This window comes from Vigna unguiculata, chromosome 9 (genome assembly GCF_037176805.1).
Source record: "Vigna unguiculata cultivar grain cowpea cultivar isolate G323 ecotype 2 chromosome 9, ASM3717680v1, whole genome shotgun sequence".
Lineage (NCBI taxonomy): Eukaryota > Viridiplantae > Streptophyta > Magnoliopsida > Fabales > Fabaceae > Vigna > Vigna unguiculata.
Genome location: NC_140800.1, coordinates 46,789,812 through 46,811,041, shown reverse-complemented (window position 1 = coordinate 46,811,041; position 21,230 = coordinate 46,789,812). Strand labels below are relative to the sequence as shown.

The 21,230-nt window shown below is 32.6% G+C and overlaps 4 protein-coding genes across 4 annotated transcripts; 3 read left to right on the top strand and 1 right to left on the bottom strand.

Moving 5' to 3' along the window:
- Positions 1–1,161: 1,161 nt before the first annotated feature.
- Positions 1,162–4,295, bottom strand: LOC114196130 (uncharacterized). The gene is made up of 10 exons (XM_028086665.2): positions 4,076–4,295; positions 3,946–4,004; positions 3,832–3,872; positions 3,670–3,701; positions 3,412–3,440; positions 2,959–2,995; positions 2,477–2,533; positions 2,181–2,257; positions 1,963–2,036; positions 1,162–1,430 (listed from the first exon to the last, which is right to left on the bottom strand). Exons 1-10 carry the CDS (start codon positions 4,157–4,159, stop codon positions 1,411–1,413), a joined length of 510 nt encoding a protein of 169 aa, XP_027942466.1. The 5' UTR covers positions 4,160–4,295; the 3' UTR covers positions 1,162–1,410.
- Positions 4,296–4,392: 97 nt separating this feature from the next.
- LAZ1 (organic solute transporter ostalpha protein (DUF300)) lies at positions 4,393–9,131 on the top strand. Its single transcript, XM_028086663.2, has 7 exons — positions 4,393–4,567; positions 4,683–4,949; positions 5,051–5,344; positions 5,419–5,507; positions 6,680–6,941; positions 7,692–7,940; positions 8,427–9,131. Exons 2-7 carry the CDS (start codon positions 4,749–4,751, stop codon positions 8,781–8,783), a joined length of 1,452 nt encoding a protein of 483 aa, XP_027942464.1. The 5' UTR covers positions 4,393–4,567; positions 4,683–4,748; the 3' UTR covers positions 8,784–9,131.
- A 2,857-nt stretch (positions 9,132–11,988) lies between these two features.
- HCF244 (NAD(P)-binding Rossmann-fold superfamily protein) lies at positions 11,989–15,744 on the top strand. The gene is made up of 8 exons (XM_028046030.1): positions 11,989–12,236; positions 12,317–12,582; positions 12,662–12,760; positions 12,833–13,027; positions 13,100–13,192; positions 13,264–13,359; positions 13,441–13,581; positions 15,373–15,744. Exons 1-8 carry the CDS (start codon positions 12,134–12,136, stop codon positions 15,547–15,549), a joined length of 1,170 nt encoding a protein of 389 aa, XP_027901831.1. The 5' UTR covers positions 11,989–12,133; the 3' UTR covers positions 15,550–15,744.
- A 3,401-nt stretch (positions 15,745–19,145) lies between these two features.
- LOC114164425 (endochitinase) lies at positions 19,146–20,232 on the top strand. Its single transcript, XM_028049094.2, has one exon. It carries the CDS (start codon positions 19,180–19,182, stop codon positions 20,146–20,148), a length of 969 nt encoding a protein of 322 aa, XP_027904895.1. The 5' UTR covers positions 19,146–19,179; the 3' UTR covers positions 20,149–20,232.
- Positions 20,233–21,230: the final 998 nt, after the last annotated feature.

The window sequence follows — 21,230 nt, the reverse complement described above, 5'->3', positions numbered from 1 at the left end:
AGAATGTAATATGTAGTTGTAACAACAAAACTTCATTCTCAAGAGCTCATCAAATCGTGATGACAATATCGAAACTCACTTGGTTATCCTAATAATACCAATAAAACTAGGTAGATTAACTAACTACTCACAATCACGAGGGCTTAAGTCAATCAAAGTAAAATAAGAAATAAGAAATGTAGAAGTTAAACAAATTTTCTAATTTTAAGGTAGGGGGTTTTCTTTGGAGAACCCACAAAATCCAAACACTTAAATTTCCAACATCCACGTACAAAATACCGTAGTAAAATATTTCATAAAATAACTTAATAGTATAGTTCTATGGAATAGTATTTTAAAGAGTACGTATTATTTTTCAACTTAAATCGCTTTCTTATGTTTGTGGGTCTCATTGAACGTAAGAAATTTGTGAGTTTTGGAATATAAGGCTAAAAGTGAAGAAGAAAAGGAAGGATAAGTTTGGGAGAAAAATTATAAGGTGGGGTTAAGTTTTTTTTTCTTTTTAACTTGTTTAATTAGTGCGTTCTTGGGTTTATCTATCTTAACCTAACTCGACATTATTCGCAAAATAAAATTTGATTAAAGAGCAGAACATAATTAGTTAATTAGCCTTTTTTTTTGAAAGAAGTTAATTAAATAAGCAAATAGTACACAATGATTTATATGTAGTTTTACTTATTTTGTTCTAAATGTCTAATTTTTTTGTTCTAAACATCTAAATCAGTTAGTTGTTAGATTAGTTGGGCGTACGAGCTGTTGTAAATTTCGTAATGAACCTAAAACAAATGTTGTAGATAATGATTTTAAACAAATGCACATTAACCTTGGGCATTTTTTCTAGCACGCACATATTATATATAAAATTAACACTATTTAGCTATGAATTAATTTAACTTTTACTAGTGTACTACCATGGTGTAGGGATGAACGACAATAACCAGACTTCTTATAGTAAAGAGAACAAACCAATTCCTCTTCTGAATCAATGTACAGGTCCTCGTGCTTAAAAACCCTGTGCGGAAATCAGTTTGTTTGCCTTTAAAGTACTTTTGTTTCAAACGTAATCCAAACAAACTTTCAATTCATCTTCAATTCTTCTTTCTTCGATCTTGTTGTTCTATAACTATTCTAGTTTATCCAACCTCGTTAAATAAGAAGCGATACATCAAATTTTATCTTATCATAACTCAAGATATACTTTTGTGGGTGGTAACTGAGTATGTTTCATAACGACTTCGTTTTAAAATAAAATTGTATCATAAAAAAAACTGTATTTTGCAAACAGATGGCAAGTAGTCAAAATGTTTCATCTTATTCGTGATCACAAATTACCTCCCTCTAAGATGACTTAATGGTAGTTGACAAAGTGAAGTATTCGTGAATCATCTTCCCAAGCCATCATACGTTCAATCATATTCTGCAATTGGCAGCTGGACAAGTTGTAAAAGAGAAGAGAGAAAGAATCAGAAATTAATATGTCGAATTAATATAGTAGCAATGTGCCAAGTAAAACGCAAATGTAATACATTAGAAGCAGTCCAAATAGCATGGGCAGATGGAGTACATCTAGAGCAAGAATAAATTACATTACTTTCTACTTCTACCCCTCAACTCAAAATCCTAAATTAGGCCGCTTGACGTTTGTAGTATTAAAATGGAAGTGAATAATTGGGTAAATGCAAGTCAATCATAAGTTATTCGCCAGTGAGATTGTTTTCGCAATTTTTCTTTCCAGTTCACGTGGGCATTGGAGCTAGTCCATGTCAAGAAACAAAGTGCATCATGCCATATTTAAGCAGAATTGCAGCAGAGCAAACACTTTCATATAACCTTATTACTTTAAAGGACAATTTAAATACAACTCCACTGAGATAAATATTTTCTAAAACAAAAGTTATTTGCTAGCTAACTCTGATTAAACTGTGGATACTAATTATATAAGGCAGCTTAGTGTGTACTTACTACAATACACAAATTGATTCAGATCGAGAGTAACTCTGCCTTGTTTTGCCGTATCAAAAGAATTAAACAGATTCCTGCAAAAAAAAAAAAAAGCAATGAAAGATCCTTATTATAATATTGCAGTGGATAACAAAATAAAAATTCAACGAGGTTGGAAAAAATGGTGTTAGAAATCTGTGGCTTTCCTTTCCCGAACTTTGTATAAAATGAGAACATACCGTGCTGATTGTAGGAATATACAGATTGATATGAAGTCGTCCAGCCGAAACCTTCCATTTTTACTTTGATCAAAGCTCTAAGAAGGATAAAAAAGAAATAATTTAGCATGGTCTTCTGTATTGCATTAATGTGCAACAAGAATTCCAACTAAAACTTACTTTAGATGTCAAAACAATGAAAAATAATTACAAGGCTAACATAATGCATTATAGGATTCTCCATCTCACTATTATATATCCAAGCTATCATTCCTAGAAAGGAACAAAAAAGAAATAAGGATATAGAGATGTTTTACCTCACAGACAGTGTAAAAAGCAGGAGAATCCAGCTTGAAACCAATTTTTACCAAAGCCTGGAAACATTTAGAATTCATCAAGATGAGTTGCAACAAGAGAATGTTATGTGAAATAAGCAGAGTTTTGTAGTCTCTCATCACTGGAAAAAAGATAAATGCTAGGAATACACACTGTAACACACTTTCTCACTGATAGGAAATGATAAAACTTGGTAGGTCTCACATCTTATTAGTGACTCTCTTGATTTTGTAGTAGTTTTCAATAACCAATAAGAAGGGTGTGTTCCTAGAACTCAAGGAAAATACGAATCATGCAAAGACACCACTGTAAGAAGAGAATATGAACATTACACCAACAAAGGACCTTGATATTTTGTTTCTACAACTTAGAGATTAGTTTTAAGAACTATAAGCTCAATTGGGTGGAATAAAATAGTTACAGTAAGTACATGGTATAACTCAGAATAATTTTAAAAAAATACCTCAAATACATCATCAGGCACAAGAAAACCACGACCCCTGCATCAACGAGAGCCTAACAAATGTTACGACTCATCCATCCATTCCTCATGGAAAGCACACAGATAAAAAAAAACGTAATTATTTAAATTTCAACCAATGAGCATAACCCCTGACTTTACTCTCTAACGTGAATCCCTATTAATAGTACTATCCAGAAATCTACTGATTGGCATTCTATCACATAAAAGGTATTTAGACTTTAGAAGTAATAGGCCACAATAGTATTAAGATTCGAACCACCCACAGTCGCATGGTTTACGAACCTTCACATTAATAATTTCTTTTCAGAAAGGTCGTCCATCACATAGTAAATCTAAGTAGGTGTAACTATAAAGGAGAATAGTTTATAAAAAGAGACATGAAACGAAATTGCATAAATCTATAACGGAGGTGAAAATAAATAAAACGATCACCTCTCTAGATCCGAAAATGCATGTTGAACCTGCAAAGACATTAATTTAATTGGTATAAAGAATACACAGGATAAATATCAAAGGATAATTTGAATTTATCGATCGTTATGTGATGTACCTGCAGATAAGGGACGACACGAGTTAGGAGGTCAAAAGATGATAATTGAGGTAGTCTTACAAACATGTGATGTGATGTGAATTACTGTGATGAGGTGTAGAACGTAGAGTGATTTAGCACAAGTAAAAGTAAGTAGTAACCTTAAGAAGGAAGTTGTTGAGTGCAACAAATTCTGAGAGAAAGAAATTGTTTGAAGGTTAGATAGAGTGGAATGTTGGAATTAAAAGATAAAATAAAAAAAGGTGGAAATTTGGCGGGATAATGGTAAGTGGATAATAGGGTATTGAGAATGGCGTGTGTACCTTGAAAGCTCATGGTACCATTTCTGTCGAAATCGTACATCCTATGGAACGGCAACGAATGAATCACAGCATTAACGAGAGGAATTAAAACGGAGAAGAAGAAGAAGAAGAAACCTGATCATCTGGTGAACCACTGAGAGGGGGAATTGCAGGTTGCCCACAGCCAGAGCTGCCTGAGAATGAGAACAATAAGAAAAAAGAAAGATAAGATCGCATCGCCGCAACTAACAAAAACTGCTTTTACCTTCAGCTGCACCGCCGTTATGCTTCCACTCTTCTCCGAGTCAACGCGGTCAAACCATTCTTGTAATGTTACCCTGTTCTCCATCCTCTTTCGTATCCCAAAACCTCTTCCTTCCCCCACCTAACTAACAAATGGTCTTCAACCTCGTCAAAACGCCGTCGTTTCATGTTTATCAATTAATAAATGAAAACAATTCCATTTCCTTTTTTATTTTTTGGAATTTATAATTTATAAAAAGAAGAGTAATAAAAACAATGGAACAAAAGGGGAAGGAAGGCAAGGCAGGCAGTGGAGAAGAGAGACGTGTAGTAATTAAATTGATTGTGATATTATTATGTAACCTATTTTTTATTTATTTATACTTTAGGAGGGACGAGGGTGAGAGAGGTTGTTGGGAGGATTGGGATGCGAGATGGGAAAGAAGGGTTTCCTTTGGTGAATTAAATTGCTTACTTGCTTTACCATGCTTCTTGGCATAGGGAGACGATCCAGGTGAGGTGACGCTGCGAATTCACCATTGGGGAATTCAATCCATCGTTCGTGAATTGAATCAATTTACCCTGTCACTGTTGATGTCATCCACTGATCGAATAAATCTGGTGAACAGAACAGGTGATGTCTGAGTTGAATTGAGGTATATACACTGGTGCGTGTGTGTGGGAGTGATTGGTCAATGAACGACACCAGCATTCTCATCCAATTGGTTTCCTCGCCTCCCACATGGGCAACTGTAATTGCAGCCGCATTTCTCCTCATTACCCTCGCCCTCTCCATGTATCTTCTGTTCGAGCATCTTTCCGCTTACAAGAATCCCGAGGAGCAGAAGTTTTTGATTGGGGTTATACTAATGGTTCCTTGCTATTCTATTGAATCGGTAAGTCCACACTCACCTCCTACCCTTCTTTACTCACCGTCATATCACATATTACATGTTATGTCTCTTCTCACTTTCCGCTTCCCTCCAACACCTACCAGTTTGTATCATTGGTCAATCCATCAATCGGGGTCGATTGCGAGATTCTCAGGGACTGCTATGAATCCTTCGCCATGTATTGCTTTGGAAGATACCTTGTTGCCTGTCTTGGTGGCGAGGAAAGGACCATTCAGTTTATGGAAAGACAGTCTCGTCTCTCTGTTAAAACTCCTCTTCTGCAACATTCTTCTGACAAGGCCACTGTCAACCATCCCTTTCCTCTCAACTACTTCTTTAAACCCTGGAAACTCGGTCATCGCTTCTACCAAATTATTAAATTTGGCATTGTTCAATATGTATGCTTTGCTTCTCTTCTGTCTATCATCCTTTTCTTTTTCCTTTTTACTAATACTCTCTCCAAACCTTTCAGATGCTAATCAAAGCTTTCACTGCTATTCTCGCTGTAATCCTTGAAGCCTTTGGAGTCTACTGTGAAGGAGAATTTAAACCAGGATGTGGGTAAGATACTCTCGAATTGCCTTGTTCAACCATATCACATAAAAATGTTTCATTTCCTTTTCCCTCTTGCTTTTTTTTTTTCTGTCTTAAAATAATTTTTTTTCCTTATTATTACCATTCTTTGTTATTCTTTTAAATGATTATTAATGTTCCGTGGAACATTCAACATCTTTCTTTATCTACGAAACCATACATTTATATTAGGTAGAGTTGTTGTGAAACTGTTCTGCCGTCACCTTTCTCTGTATCGGTCGTTGCTTCTACGTTTATGTTATATTTTATGGTCATCTTCTTTCAAGACATGCATTTTGTATTACTTTTGCCCTTAACTACTAATCTTTGCTAATATAACATAGAGAAGAATATTCTGCTTGACTATTCGGAACCCAAATTTCTAAGGAGCTATTTATTAAACTACTCCAATTTCACATGAACAAATAACCGAGAAGGGAGACATAATTTTTGAAATAAACATGAAAATCTTTGGAGGGAAACAAGAGTATCAGGCAAGAAAAAGAGGGGGTAAAAGGAAAGAAAGTATCCAATCATGGGATATAGATTATAGATTATTAGATTGCATTTCCATTTATACACGCAGTATGAATTTGTCCTTTGAACCTAAACAGCTCTAACATAACCTGTTATACCTGAGAATGGTAGCTTGAATTGTAGTTAGTAACTTGCCATTCAAAATTGTTTCTTCTGTCCAAATATTTTAACTAGAGAAATGCTAAATCATCTTTAAAGATTATCTCAGTAATCCTACTTCATCCTAATTACATTTTGTTTTTGTCTTTCTTCACTCTTATGATTATGTATTCAAACTCCTCAGATAATCTTGTGATAAAATCTCTTAATTTTGTGTAAACTGACCTCATCTAGTGCGATAAGGGTTTTGTTGTTGTGATGATGTGTTTAGAGGATTTAGCATTTCTCTTTTGACTATATATTTTGTACTAGATTCTAAGAAGTCTTCAAGTAATTTATTACTGAGGCTCTTGTCACTTACTTTCATGCATAGGTGTTGAATTTATTATGTTTATTTCTAGATTTGGTTGTTAAAATTTCATATTTGGTATCTTCCTTTTAAAGTTTGTGTTCTCATGCAATTCTAGTGACAGGTTAAGGTTTTCAAGTTATATAACTGCATGAGCTTTCTGCTACATTTGTAGGTATCCTTATACGGCAGTGGTTCTGAATTTTAGTCAGTCGTGGGCTTTGTATTGCCTTGTTCAGTTTTATACTGTTACAAAGGATGAACTGGCTCATATAAAACCATTGGCTAAATTTTTGACATTTAAATCAATTGTGTTCCTCACTTGGTGGCAAGGTGTGGCAATTGCTCTCCTGTGCACCTTTGGTTTGTTCAAAAGTCCCATTGCTCAAGGCTTGCAGTTCAAGTCAAGTGTCCAAGATTTCATCATTTGTATTGAGGTAGACTTTGTCCTCTTATGTTTGCCTTGCTTCATTTTGTTTGGTAATTGCATTAGGAACTGGGTCAGCATTTTAATTGAATTTCTTTTGTATCTATTATATCTTACAGCTGACTGTTGTAAGGAAGCATTTTGTGCAACCATTAACCATGACTAACTCAGTTCTTGGTCCTCCATGGTCCAGAATGCCTGGTGAACATGGTCTGGGAAATGAATTCTCTCTTTTAATCATAGCCTTGGTGGGAAGTAAATTGTGCAATTTGAGCATGAAAAACTTATCTAGATGGTTTATTTTAGTTTGCTGCTAATCGATCTGTCTAAAAGCCTATAGATTCAAGACACAATTATCTGTGTTGGATGGGTGTGCTTAAATATAATATGATTGTTTTCATGGAACTAGGTATTTTTTGGTAAATCCAACTTTTAAACTAATTTAGTTTGGTTGATCAGTACATTGATGATTTAATTAATTTTGATAATAATAACCAGGCATGATGCCGTGGGATGACAATACACTGCAATGTGGTAGTTTTTAATTTATGTTTTCCTTGTTCTGTTACATTTTGCATGTAATTTGTCAACACTCAAGCTCTTAGGCTTCTAGACACTGTTTCTTGAACTTGTACTTGAACCTTTTTGGACTCTTAAGTACATGTTCAACACTTCTTATCTTCATGTTTTACATTTTTATGACTGCTTCAGATAAGGGGAAGAATAGAGTTTAACAGCACTTTGTATTCATCAAGCACAGATGGGAATTGCTTCCATAGTTCACCTGTATGTGTTTCCAGCCAAGCCTTATGAGCTAATGGGAGACCGCTTTCCTGGAAGCGTTTCAGTGCTGGGAGATTACTCTGCTGACTGTCCTCTGGACCCTGATGAAATTAGGGACAGTGAGAGACCGACAAAGCTGCGTCTTCCTACACCAGATGATGATACCAAAAGTGGGATGACAATTAGAGAGAGTGTTCGTGATGTTGTTATTGGTGGTGGTGGATATGTAAGTATCCTGAAGTTTGGTAATATTACAACTTGCTTCTTTTTCTCTGGGCATATGGTATTAGTTAACACCGGGTAAAATCCCCTTTCCTAGCAAGGGTGAGGAAATAATATTATTCCCTCGTTCTCTGAAAAATGAAATCCTTTAAAGTATTTATGAACTTATCATAAAGGGGCTAATTGGTAGTTAATAAAAAAAGGAACAAACTATCTTCTTTAAAATTATTCTAAGGAGAATATGGAATCTTAAAGTGAGCTGCATATATTGGAGTTTTTTTTTTCTTAATTCAATTCTCAACTCCATTCTTTGGTATTAATTTGTTTTGTAAACATGGCAACAAATATGATTTATTAGGAAACCTCAGGACCAGAAAAGATTGAAAAATTCTAAAGTTATTTTTATTAGTAGTAGACAAATATTGGCTTATTAATTTCAAGTGCCTTTTTCAATATTGTATCTGCTTCACCCTTTCTTTTTGACACTCAGATTGTTAAGGATGTGAAGTTCACTGTTCATCAAGCTGTGGAGCCCGTGGAAAAGGGAATTACTAAATTCAATGAAAAACTACACAGAATCTCTGAAAATATTAAGAAACATGACAAAGATGGAAGAAGAACCAAGGATGATAGTTGCATTGCCTCATCATTACCTGCAAGGAGAGTGATTCGGGGAATTGATGACCCCCTCTTGAATGGGAGTGTAAGCGATAGTGGCATATTGAGGGGGAAGAAACACCGAAAAAAATCTGAATATGCAAGTGGAGAGAGTGGAGGTGAGAGCAGTAGTGATCAAAGTTTTGGAGGCTACCAGATTAGAGGCCGTAGGTGGGTTACTAAAGAGTAACCAATGATTAGGGAGCAGCTTATGAGTGGGAGGAATAATTTGTTACATGCTCAGGATGGCTTTTAAAACATGTTTGGCGCATGAGAGTTCTGGTTGATATTTTCTTGTATATCTTTTCTCCTCAGTCGAAATCATGATGATATTCTTGTGCCATCATTATATGAGGGGTCTTTCTGTATTTGTATAGGGGTTACTTCTGGCAGCTTCTAATGCTTTGTACCAAACTAGAAATGTTCAGCAGCTGCCAGAATAAGCCATTGTTTCTCGGGACAATATTATTTGATACTGGCTGGGACTTTTGGTATTTATATTTGAATGATAATTTTAGTTCTATTCATTTCAGAGAAATGGATATATTTTACTGATGTAAGGAGAGTTGATGGATCAGGTTGGAGTTGTATGTGGTTTGAGCATAGGAGATGAACCAGAGAAAATGAGAAAAAAACAAAAAATGGATAGATACATATTTTGCTGTTTGATGGTGGCTAGGTTGCAAAGAACATGTGTGAAGAGAGGAAAGTTGATAATCTCAATATATATTCTATTTTCTTTTTTATTGTCCATTTTGAGATTGAAATACACATCAAAGTCTTGTAGAAATTGTTTCATTAATAATTATCAATCTTTTACTCTAGATACATTTGATTAAAAAGATAATGATTTTTGCCCCTTGTTAGGAACTTATGTGCCTGTTCATTAAAATCATGTCCTGGTAGACTTTAAAACATTCTAACCAAGCATATTTAATGTATATTATAAATAGTAAAATTTTAAGAAATAATAAAAGATGTGAACACGTATAATGCAGGATTTGCTAATAAGAATAAAATATCCTCTTTTACTATATCACATCACCACTGTCATAACTGTTGTGTTGTGGCATTGGCGATGTAGAGGGCGAACAAAACAAAACACGTGGAATAAAGTTCATCCTGGAAATGGAAAACTTGTTTTAGAATTTTTATTTCGAAAAACTTGTTTCATAATATATTTCAAGTGTTTCTATTCTGAAAATCCTATACTAAGTTTTATTCCTAATCTGAAAAGCATGTTCTACAAATTTCAGAACATTTTCAGAAGAACAAATAATCTAAGGATCACTTCTACAAATGTCAAATATCATTTTAAAAATTATGGGATGTCTTAAGAAGTTACACACACGGGTGCAGAGGTCCCTTTATCCATCCGAATAGTGATGTCGTCTTAACTAAATATTCACCACTAGACTGCGGAGAACGGGAATGTGCTGAATAAGATTGTGACAAGAATATCTTGCAAACATGTGACATAAAAAGAAGTTACATATTAATATAAATACTTCAAATTAGAATATCTGTTATGAAACAATATGTCACTTAAATAACAATATAAAGTACTAAACATTTAAAGTATTTTTTAAGTTTTCCATTAAGTGTAATAGAATTATACTGCGACAGTAATTGATAATGAAAATATTTCTATTAAAATTAATGAAGTTTTAGCTAATATACCAAAAATGAAAAATTATTTTAAAAAGTATCAAATAATTAAAAGATAATCTCGTGAATTTTATTATTACGTTAAATGATCAACATAACATAATGGAAATATAAAATATGCGAATTAGACAATCTTTTTAATACGATTGTGAAAAAAATAATTTCTTCGTAAATTTATGAACTTAATATTGTAATGAATGTAAAATGATAATTATCAACTTAATTAAGAATGAATTGACTAATAAAGATAATCTAACCAATACTGGTGAAAGATTTTTTGATTGTCGTAGGTGATAATGTAAAATCATTTTCAAAATCTATATATATTATTATTTTCACTAATAACAAAAATAATACATAAATTAATATAACTATAATTATATAATTATAAGAAAAACACATATCAAAAAGATTATTTTTTTCATTCATTCAAACTCTTTTGAGTCTCATTAATAATTGAATCTAAACTTAAAATATTGAAGGATATAATTAGCAAAAAATGAATTATGATACATGAGTGATTTATAAAAAAACACATAAAAGTTAAGATTTCATTTTATATTTCGACAAAGAAAATTTCATAAAGAAAAATATAAGAATACTTACACTACTTATAGTGTAATAATTTAAAAAAAAAATAAAGTGTAATTATTCAAATTCTTATATTTCAAACAAAAAATGATTTTACATGAGAAAAAGTAAAAACTCATAAAAAATACTATAAAGCTAATATTTCATTGTAAAAAAATGATTATTTTTTTTTTCAAAAATACACACAACAAGTGAGACGTGATACAAAAACGAGTTTGTATTCCACTTATTTTTGTTTTCATACATAGACTATAACATACGATTAGAATTAATAAGTTTTATGTTTTACCGTTAAAAAAAAATGGGTTAAATATGTTTTTGGTCCCTCAAGTTTCAGCGAAATTTGGAATTAGTCCCTCATCAAAACTTTTGACCAATTTAGTCCTCCATCTTTCAAAATGCATGAATGTAGTCCTTTTAACCAAATTTTGTTAAGTTTATCTGACGTTTCAAGCGCATTTCATGATAGTATTTAAGTTAACATTGAAGCAAAAATGTGTCAAACAATATAAATAATTTAAATACTATCATGAAATGCGCTTGAAATGTCAGATAAACTTAACAAAATTTGGTTAAAAGGACTAAATTCACGCATTTTGGAAGATGAAGGACTAAATTGGTCAAAAGTTTTGATGAGGGACTAAACCCAAATTTTACTCAAACTTGAGAGACCAAAAACATATTTAACCCAAAAAAAATTAAAGAATGAAATGAGATTCATTTTCTTCTCTATACATCTCATCTCATCCGATCCTATTCTTATTGTATTAATTTAATATTTTAACATTTATTAAAATTAAACAATGTATGTTATAATAAATTAGAAATTATTCTAATTTAGTTATTATTGTATTTGTGTATTCAATTTTAAAACATTAAAAAGTTATTAACGTAATATTATTTTATTTTAATATTAACACGTGAGTCAAATAAATAAAGTAATAAAAAAATTATTATCAAATCACTGGTTTAAAAAAAACACACAAATTTAGTTAAAAATAATTATTTTAAAAAAGATAAATTAAAAAATAATTATTGTATTTAAATTTAAAATTATGCATGAAAATATATTTAGAAAAAGTTGAAAGTTGTTATATTTATTTAGAAAGAAGAAAAAGAAAAGAAAAAGGGTGGATAATAGAAGAGAAAGGAAAGAGGACAGTGGAGAGGAGTAGTGATCCTGGAAGCATCCAACGTGGAGGAATTGTGATCAGACGCGGGGGGAGAGAGAGAATAAGGAAAGCTGTTTTCGTTTCTTCTCTTCTTCCACCGTTAACAGAAATGAAGATGGCGCTGCTCAAGGCACCCACGCCGCAACTGCAATGGCGCTGTAGTGTTGCGCCCACCACGCTGGCGTTTCCCAATTCTCATTCCATTTCTGCGGGTGAGTCACTGCCTTCCTTTACTTCCTTCCCGCAAATGATTGCAATTTTCCTTTAACATCAACGTCTATGGAAGTGACAGGAAGGGGAAAAGGAAGAGAGTGGAGTTGGAGGGTGAAATGCAGCAGCAGTGCCAGTGCCGGTCCGGAGATTGAGAAAGGGACTGCCAATTTTGGGCCCGGGAGCCCAGTGAGGCCCACCAGCATTCTGGTTGTGGGTGGCACCGGAACCCTTGGAAGGCAGGTTGTGCGACGGGCACTCGACGAAGGCTACGATGTCAGGTGTCTGGTCAGGCCCAGGCCCGCTCCTGCCGACTTCCTTCGCGATTGGGGAGCTACCGTTGTCAATGTAAATTAAATGTCTTGCCATTCATCACCACTTCTATTTCTATCTTCACTCTCTTCACTCTCTTCTTCCCGTTTCTCAGGCTGACCTCAGTAAACCGGAGACCATTCCTGCTACCTTGGTTGGCATTCACACCGTCATTGACTGCGCCACTGGCCGTCCCGAGGAGCCTATCAAAACCGTAACCACTCACCTTTTCATTTCCTTTCATTTCCTTTACACACATTTATACAATTCATACATACAAACATAGGTAGACTGGGAAGGAAAAGTGGCTCTCATACAATGTGCCAAGGCAATGGGCATCCAGAAATATGTATTCTACTCCATCCATAACTGTGACAAACATCCCGAGGTTCCCCTCATGGAAATCAAGTATTGCACTGAGAAGTTCCTCCGTGATTCTGGCCTCAATCACATCGTTATCCGCTTATGCGGTTTCATGCAGGTCACCGCCATTCCTTTAATTTCTTAATTTCTACCCACTTCCATTTCATTAATTTACAATCTTTCCTTGCAGGGTCTTATTGGTCAGTACGCAGTTCCTATCCTCGAAGAAAAATCTGTTTGGGGAACTGATGCTCCCACCAGAATTGCTTACATGGATACTCAGGTAATTTATGTACCACAATTCATCTCTTCCCTCCTCATTTTCCTTTCTAATCGCTCTGCCTCCACCTTTAGGATATAGCTCGCTTGACATTTATAGCCATACGAAATGAGAAATTAATTGGTAAACTTCTTACGTTCGCTGGTCCCCGTGCTTGGACAACCCAAGAGGTAATTATAACTTATCTTCTTCTGCTGCTATTTCTTTTTCTCTTCCTCAATGCTCCTCCTTACTCCTCCTATTACTGTCAGGTAATAACCTTGTGCGAGAGGCTTGCAGGCCAAGATGCTAATGTCACCACAGTTCCGGTCTCCATTTTAAGATTCACTCGTCAGTTGACTCGCGTTTTTGAGTGGACAAATGATGTTGCTGACAGACTCGCATTTTCAGAGGTACTTATTTCTTTACCCACTACACCTTCTTTAGTAAATTGATTAACTGTTGGAAGGAATTGCTCCGTTACCCACCTTTTCCCTTTTAGATCAAGCACAAATCCAGTATTCGTCCACTGTTGGATGGTTTGTTATGTTTCCGGGATTTTTTTTAAATTATTATGAAACCAAATAAACTTTTAATACCCACCAGTGAGCCAAACCCATTGGGCAATTCCCATGGGGGCTTTAATGATATGTGATGACTTCTTTGTTGGGGGTATCCGAATGTTCTTGTTGCCTTATTACTAGCATCTCAACTAGAAATTTTCACATTCTTCCACTCCACCTATACGATGTCTTTTAAGTGATTGCCTCTGGTATATAATAATGGGGGATGATTCACAAAACAGATAAATGGGTGATGCATGACTCACAAACTCGACTGAAATTCTTTTCAGTTCATAATTTGACTTTTATAGAAGATCCTCTTCAACATTTGCAACAAAATTGTATGACATGATTTTAACTTTTAAGAGAAGTTTTAAGTTGAACACTTGGATTGAATCGGGTGGAAAGGAAATCCAATGTGATCAATCTTTGGTAGTGCCTACATGCAAACTAAAATGAAGGGTTGTATTTTAGAAAATAAAATATGAAATTATATATAGTTTCCAAAATAAAAAATAATGATATGGATTCTTGCAGTTTTATAGTTTATTAAATTACAATTTAATTATTGATTTTTTTAATATACTGTTATGATTTCTTCCTAAACATATTCTTCATCTCAGGTAAGTCAAGTTCAAAAATTCGAACTCTTTCAATGGTTTAATTGTAAAATTATCGATTTTATCGATATAGAATGGACACATTTTTTCATAGAGTATTTTTGTGAGAGAAAAAATAAACAGAAAATATTAAATAAACTTTTTACAAGATAAATTTAACTTTATGTATAAATTCAAAATAAGAAGCTAAAGGAGTTGTATGAAGAATGTTTATAACTTAGTTTATAAGTTAATTTTAGTTTATAAAGAAATTGATTTTACCTTATTTCTTTATTTTAAAAGTGGTCGAGAAGAAAATGGTCTAAATATTATCTTTTTGTTAGAAAGAAAAAACAAAGTATAATTAGTCTAAACAAAATTAAGGTATATGTGTATTATTGTTCTTTTTCATTAGTCCATGTGATCACTCTCTTTTTAAGTTGAGTATTTAAGTTGAGTATGGGCGTTTAAGTACATGTTTAGTTTCAAGTTGGAGGCACCCTTGATTTTGACGAATATAGGACCTTCGAAATCATTTTGGTAGATTGTGTGGATGTTTTCTAAAACTAATTTCAAAATTAAAAATTAATATTTGGACAGAAACAACTATTTTTTAGCTTCTCCATCAATTTGAACATGTCAATCAAAATCAATTCAGCCATATCATACACACCCTAATTTTATCTTTTTGGTGTATTGACTTTTGAATTTTAATTTCTGGGTTCAATTTCAAGTGTGTATCTTTCATTCATATGATTTGTTATATTCTCAAAATTTATAATTTATTATTAATCTTTGTTCAACAGTTTTATTTATTCTGTAATCATTTATTTATTTGACTGGATAAACACGATTCAATCAGCCAGCTATGAACTCAACGTCCACTAACTTGTCTGTCAAAGAAATAAAATGTTATGTTATAGTATCACCACAATGTAGTAACATTATATTTTAGCTGTGAATAAATGGCATTTAGTGTATATAAAGCATTTGTATTTCCTGATAGTGGTAATAAGATATGCTTAAATGGGAAAATATGCAGGTCCTTAGCAGCGATACTGTGTTTTCTGTTCCAATGGCGGATACATACAATCTGCTTGGAGTTGATTCAAAAGACATAATTACACTGGAAAAGTATTTGCAAGACTACTTCAGTAACATATTAAAGAAATTGAAGGATCTCAAGGCTCAGTCAAAGCAAACGGATATTTACTTCTGAAAGATTATTTATAATATAAAACCAAGTAAGGGATGTAGATATCTAGAAGTCTCATTAATATATATATTAAATTTTGTTTTTCCGGTTGGTGTAGGTAAGAAAGCTGACTGAGGATGTACCATAAAATTCAGACATATTATATGTTTACATGAGTTAATTATCTTGATAAATATAAGAGAAAATGTTGTTTATTAATTGTCAGGTTTTCATATTTGCATTTAACAGTGAAAGTAAAAGGAAAATAGTATAAAAAATATAACACATTTTAGTAAACGTATTAATTTAAAAAAATGAAACATTAGATAGAAATAAATTTGCAGTGTAAGAACAATTTATTTACAAATAGACTTAGGTTGTTAAGGCAAAGTATAGAAGTAATAATTATAACATGAATAATAACATTTATACACATTCGTTTATTAATATGAAATAGTTTTGTTATTTGATATGTGAATTGGTCAAATGGAATATATAGAAAGAAATAAAATGTTACTACATGATATTTTATAGTGAAATTTGGTACATAAATGTTTTATAATCATTTGAAATAGCTGAAGATATTATTTACGATGTATTTGTGCAAATTTATTTTAAATTATTTGTAAGAAAATAAAAATAAGTGAATTTGAGAGGAAAGGAAGTCAGCATGAAATTGTTTAGATTAAGAAATTTTAGAAAAAGTTATAAAAATTAGTGAGTGATATGATAGATTTAATAAATTATAAAAATATTTTAATTTATAAAAATAAAAAAGTATTATTATTTATATTTATTATTATCATATTTATTTAACTATTATTTGATTTATTATAAATAGATTTATTTTTTAATAATTATGATAGATTTAATAAATTAGAGAAATTGTTTTGTTATGTATATACATATATTAAATTAAAGTGGTGAATAATATGTACTGTGAAATATAAATATTTATAAATATTAATGGCGGAGATTAATGGTGGTCGACGGAGCAAGGTAATATATATATATATATATATATATATATATATATATATATATATATATATATATATATATATATATATATATATATATATTATGTGTCTGTTATTTTCAAAAAAATTATATATTTTTATGAAGATTTTGATATTTTCAATATATTTGTTGCAAATCCACTGTAGTCGGTTAAATATATATTTGAGTGAGATTTCATATTTAATTTAAAAAATATAATAATAAAGAAGAGAAAAGAGTAAAAGTAAATCAATTTTTAATTCAATAAATATGGATAAAAAGAAAGTTGCCTACATAATTTAGTATTATCTTTATATTTTATTAATAATCACCAATTTTGTTTGGATAATAAGGATAGATTATTAGTTAAGATAAAGTATAATGTATTTTAATAGTCACCAATTTGATACATTGTATAGTGAAATATAAGAAAATGTTAATCAAGTACTGAATAGTGCATAATAGTGCTCTCAAATATTCATAACTCAAATTTTTGCTCAACGAGATTAGATAATAAATATATTTCTTTCGCGAGATGAAAATGGTCAAAATTTTTTAGAAAAGTATTTATGATTGTATCAATATTTGAACAAGAAATACTTAAAAACTAGTTTGATGTTCATAGTGGATTATAAAAATTGTAATATGCATGTGCATATGTTAATAAAGTGAAATTGAATCTTACAATTGTAGATAAATCCTTAAACCTTTTGTTTGTTATGTTAAGTTTATTAAGACCGATATTTGATACTTGTAAAAATGTCACTTATTTTCATATTTTTCTTTTGTGTTCACGACATAGAACTAAGCTTACACCGTAAAAAGTTGGTTTGAAAAGTTTCATTAGATACTCTTTAAGATGTTGACTCATGAAAGACTTAATTTGAATATCTTTGAGTGTAGTGACGGACTTTCAAAAAATATTTTAAGGGTGTCAAAATATTTTTTTATAAGTGTATCTAAATTTGAGGACCAAATATATAAAATTAAAAAAAAAACTTTTATTTATATGATAATTTTTGTTTGTGTAAAAAAAACTATGCACTTGAGTGACATTAAATATATAAATAGTATATAATGATTATATAACATCCATCTATATGTTTTTTTAAATACTTCAAATAATTATAAAGATCTAAAATATTAAGATATATGACTAATATTCTCTATAAGAATTTTGATGCAAAACAAAGTAAGCCTAATTTTTAATTAAATAAAAATATTTTTATATTAATTGAAATGTTACATGTGAGTGTCAAATAGAATATTAGCATGACAAATGAAGAATATCTAGGGTCTAAATTCAGTACATTTATGTGTCTTTTAGAAGTTGCTAAGTTTCTATGTGATGAGTTCAATGAAATATGAATGTGATATGTATATGTATTAATACGAAAAAATTATTTTGATACTACTATTTTCAAATAACTATCATTTGACACCAATTTTTTCTAATAAAATATTAATTTATATGAATATCAAATGGAAGTATTTGTGTCAAACTATCACCTTCGATATTAATATGACAGAACATGGTTGCCTGTGGGATAGTAAGTGATGTTTTTAAGTTTTGACATGTTTGACATTAGATGGATTGACACTTGGATTTTTACAACAAAATAAACTTTGTCTAAAACTAATTGAGGTCAAGTTATGAAAGATAAGTATGAAGCTTTGCTTCACATAGAGTTTGATCGAACTTTCTCTCGATTACAAAGTTATAGTTTTCAAAATAGATAAGATCCTTTTCAAAATCTCAAAATTTGTCTTATTAAAAACAAACCTCATAAAATAAAATATTTTGATTTCATAGATACTGGTCAAGTACAATTCAGATTGTTATTAGTTTAGTTCTTTGAATGGACAACAAAACAAAAACAAACACAATGCATGATGTCAAAATCATTTCACGGCGAAGTTATCGTAGCATATATTATTAAATTTATTCTTAAAACAAGTTAGTCGTTCTTTACTACAATTATTTATATTTATAAAGTATAGTTATAATATATTCATATATTTAAAATTGTATTTATTATGAATCCAATTATATTATATAGTACACAGAGTAGTAGTTTAATAAAATAAAATAAAATAAATGCATGATTATCCTTTGGTCTTGGTCTTCCTGGTCATCCGTTTAGGAAGCCGCCGGGCTGGCCCCCACACGCGTTTCTTTATTTCTCTGTGGTAAACTTCTGATCAGGGACGGAAGCGGTGCTTTAATAAAAAATATAAAGTTTTGCTGAAAACTTCTTTATATATATATAATATTAGTTTTATACATATAAAATATTTAACATGATTTTTAATTTAAAATCTTAAAGTAATATGATTATGGAATTTTTATTTTATACAATGTTTAATTTAATTTTATGGTCATGAATCTTTAATTTTATTTTTGTCTCATACTTAAATTATTCCCCTGGAGAAGTGAATTATCAGCGTAAGCATCTTGTATTAAGTGGAAGGAGAAGAAAATTGAAATAGAAATTTGAAAAAGTGATTTATGAAAAGTAAAATTATGAATATGTCTAAGTTGAAGTGTTTGAATGAAATAATAGAAAATGTGAGTATGGTGGTTAAGTAAGGGTGGCGAGGGAGTGTATAAATAGATAGATAGAGAAGGAAGGGAAATGAAGAATACAGAGAGAAATGAAGAAGAATAGGATGATATGGAGCGTAGCAGTGGTGGTGTGGACGGTGTTAGTGGGAGGAAGCTGGGGAGAGCAGTGTGGAAGCCAAGCGGGGGGTGCGCTGTGTCCAGGGGGTCTCTGTTGCAGTCAGTTCGGGTGGTGCGGCTCCACCGACGACTACTGCGGCAAGGGTTGCCAGAGCCAGTGCGGGGGACAGCCGGCTCCGTCTGATCTCAGCGCTCTGATACCCAGGGCCACCTTCGACCAGATGCTCAAACATCGCAACGACGGAGCCTGCCCAGCCAGAGGCTTCTACACCTACGATGCCTTCATCGCCGCCGCCAGGGCTTTCCCCAGCTTCGGCAACACCGGAGACACAGCCACTCGAAAGAGAGAGATCGCGGCCTTCTTGGGGCAAACGTCTCACGAAACAACCGGGGGATGGCCCTCTGCACCGGACGGACCATACGCATGGGGTTACTGCTTCGTGAGAGAGCAGAACCCAAGCGCCTACTGCTCCCCAACCCCCCAGTTCCCCTGCGCTTCTGGCCAGCAATACTATGGCAGGGGTCCGATCCAGATATCCTGGAACTACAACTACGGTCAGTGCGGAAATGCAATTGGAGTGGATTTGATCAACAACCCTGATCTCGTCGCCACCGACCCCGTCGTCTCCTTCAAGTCCGCCATCTGGTTCTGGATGACCCCGCAGTCCCCCAAGCCTTCCTCCCACGACGTCATCACCTCTCAGTGGACTCCCTCCGCCGCCGATGTCGCCGCCGGGAGGCTTCCAGGCTACGGCACTGTGACGAACATCATCAACGGAGGCCTGGAGTGCGGCAGAGGACAGGATAGCAGGGTGGAGGACCGCATCGGGTTCTTCAAGCGATACTGTGATCTGTTTGGAGTTGGTTATGGCAACAACCTTGACTGCTACTCTCAGGCCCCATTTGGAAATTCCCTGCTTAATCTCCATCCCATCGTCTGATCTACATCTCACCCTGTCACCATTCAGGTGACATCAAAATAAATAACTTCCATCACTTTTCAATAAAATTCCACTTTGGGCAAATCTAGGTTCTTCTTTCCTAGATCACCTTACTCAATATATTCAATTTTAGTACGTATGAAATTTAAACTCATCGCAACATCGACAAACCTAAAACTTTTTAAAAGACTGGATTTTTAGCAGAGGCTTTGATTTTGTAGAGTTGGTTGTGTTGACTCTGCGCATGGTCCGGAAGAATATGATGCATGCATAATGTATCCAAATCAGCTGCATGGTGCAATCACCTTTTCTATTTCAAATTATTGAATCATTAGTAATAATGTAATATTACACACTGAAGAACTATCACGAACTAAACAACTAGTTAAAAAAATCAAGCACAGCGTGGATTAAAAATCGTAATGAGCACGGCAACGCGAGGGGAAGATTCAACCTACATTGGTATATGTCTCTGTCAACTGCAACAACAAACACTTTAACTTGCAAGTCCCTTAAGTTTCAGACCGGCCCCTTCCCACTCAAAATATTTAATTACTTTTCCAATCTATGTACTATTTTTTACTTAATCTTCAAATATATTTTAGCCACTTTACTTACAATTTTAAATGATAAAGATCAACGTCTACCGAAAGTAAGCAAATAATTTATGAATATCTCTTCATTTACTAATTTTAAATCTTAAAATTTTATTATGCTAAAATTGCATCAAATTGTTAGTTTGACTTTGACATTAAAGTTTAATACAGTAAAACTCGGACATGGATCACTATTTTTTTTTTAAGTTGTAAGGAAAACATTTAGGAGTATCGGATAATAGAGATTTAAAAATAGATGATGAATGAAAATTATATTTTAAAATTTTATTATCTATTTAAACTTCTAAACCTCGTAATTTTACTTTATCTTCTTTATGTGACATCTAAGTTTTTATTTATCATTTTCACCAAGTAGATATTAGTGTGCTAATGGTAAATAAATTTCTACCAATTAGAATTTATATTTCAATAGGTTTTGCCTTTTCTTTATATTTTCTTTTACTTTCTAATATCTTTTGCATGCAC